Here is a 1,691-nt window from a genome sequence, read left to right on the forward strand (position 1 = left end):
CCCCCCCCCCCCCCCCGAATCTGCAGTAAAGCGAATAGAGGTCGTGAACGCGATATCATGGAAGGTGTTTTCAAAGTAAATGAGCGTTTCCGCTATTTATTTTTAATGTATGAGATCAACACAACATTGGGGTCATGGAAGTTATTATGCTTCTGTCAATTCATGACGCGTTATTTTTGAGTCTTTTAACATCAAACACTGTCAGTAATTACTTTGTTTTAGGTGCTGTGCAACTGACTGGTGGAACTAATCGTTTTAATGGGCGAGTACAAGCTTTTGAAAACGGAAAATGGTATAACCTATGCAATGATAACTGGACAAACAAAAATTTGGAAGTGACATGCCGGCAACTTGGAACAAGGTATGTAATTATATATAATGAATTACACAGAGGTTTATTTGTTTCGTCTTTGATTTGAATTATTGATATTTAACTTAGAAAGCCACACATGTATTTTTATAATTTAATGATCTATTGAAATTTATTAACAGCGGAAAAGAAAACGGAAACGAAGCTAACCCTAATGCTTATTATTTTACTGTGGACTTCCAATGTGGAGGCACTGAAGAATATCTTTTCAAATGCACGTACAGCAATTATCGTTCATGCTCATCTAACGCAATAGTCGTGGTGACATGTGTAATTCCAGGTAATAACTTATTTCAGTTATTGCTTACATATTGATTAAAAGTCAGTAGAATCATTTATCTCAATACAAAGAAGGCATTTAATTGAAACGGTCCAATTGGTATTATTTAGTATCGTTTATAGGGTATTCAACGTAAACGTAACGGTAACTACTATCTAAAGATACTTCAATATTGAAATGACCACCTTGAAAGAATACATTATTTCTTATTATTGTCGTTGGTATTGTTTTAGGAATTTCTTACCTATCTTGGTTATGGTGACATGTCATCAATATTACCCGATCAAATATATATTCATCAACACAGCATGTGCGTACAGTTATTAACAAGTGGGACGTCACATTGTTAGCTATTATAAATTAGTACAGCTGCATATTTGAACTTTACGGAGCATTATGCATTTCATAGCGTTTACCTACGTTAGAAGCTCGTGATTTTTACATGAGATATAACAAGCATTTATTGGTTTACATTTTCTATCTTATACTACGATAGTATCCCCTCGAAATGGAAGGTGTGATATAGACTTACAAGAGACCTGTGGTACCACATTGACCTGTCAGGATGTTAATGGATTCGGGAGATGTATCTGTGGTAATGATTCATTCTGGGACGAAAACACAAACAAATGTGAAAAGAGTAAGTATATTGTACATAGCACCATCAAAGTGTATGTTCCTAATTTGAACGCCAAACAAATATATATTTAACAGCGTAAACACAAAAGAACAAAAGGTGGCAATTACCATGATGTCTATAGTCTTTATGTGTAGACATATGAAACTTCAAATAGGAATCATTCATTTTAAGTACATGCTTGATTTTAGTAGTCAGACTGGCATATATCTGTATATTTATTTTATATCAATAATTTTGCTTTACTACAAAGCAACATGAAATGACTTTTGGTTTCTCAAGGTCAATCAGAAACGAAAAAACCCAGCCAGGTTTATAGTGCTGAAAGCCTTAGGTAATTGGTATTAAACAAAATATTTGTAAATCAACAAGCCTTTTAAGTGATTTTATAAACTATGCTAACA

At 33.6% G+C, this 1,691-nt stretch overlaps 1 protein-coding gene across 1 annotated transcript; it reads left to right on the forward strand.

Annotated features, from left to right (window-relative positions):
• Nucleotides 1-54: 54 nt before the first annotated feature.
• Nucleotides 55-1,375, forward strand: LOC110444998 (deleted in malignant brain tumors 1 protein-like). The gene is made up of 3 exons (XM_021489357.1): nucleotides 55-361; nucleotides 493-650; nucleotides 1,147-1,375. Exons 1-3 carry the CDS (start codon nucleotides 135-137, stop codon nucleotides 1,359-1,361), a joined length of 600 nt encoding a protein of 199 aa, XP_021345032.1. The 5' UTR covers nucleotides 55-134; the 3' UTR covers nucleotides 1,362-1,375.
• The last annotated feature ends 316 nt before the right edge of the window (nucleotides 1,376-1,691 follow it).

Source organism: Mizuhopecten yessoensis, unplaced genomic scaffold, assembly GCF_002113885.1.
Source record: "Mizuhopecten yessoensis strain PY_sf001 unplaced genomic scaffold, ASM211388v2 hete_36052544, whole genome shotgun sequence".
Taxonomy (NCBI): Eukaryota; Metazoa; Mollusca; class Bivalvia; order Pectinida; family Pectinidae; genus Mizuhopecten; species Mizuhopecten yessoensis.

What these genes read in the sequence shown, in the direction of transcription:
- LOC110444998 (XM_021489357.1), top strand. Translation starts at nt 135, where the DNA reads ATGGAAGTTATTATGCTTCTGTCAATTCATGACGCGTTATTTTTGAGT. An exon ending in TGCCGGCAACTTGGAACAAG is followed by an intron (nt 362 to 492) that starts GTATGTAATTAT and finishes ATTTATTAACAG; the next exon opens with CGGAAAAGAAAACGGAAACG. An exon ending in GGTGACATGTGTAATTCCAG is followed by an intron (nt 651 to 1,146) that starts GTAATAACTTAT and finishes ATACTACGATAG; the next exon opens with TATCCCCTCGAAATGGAAGG.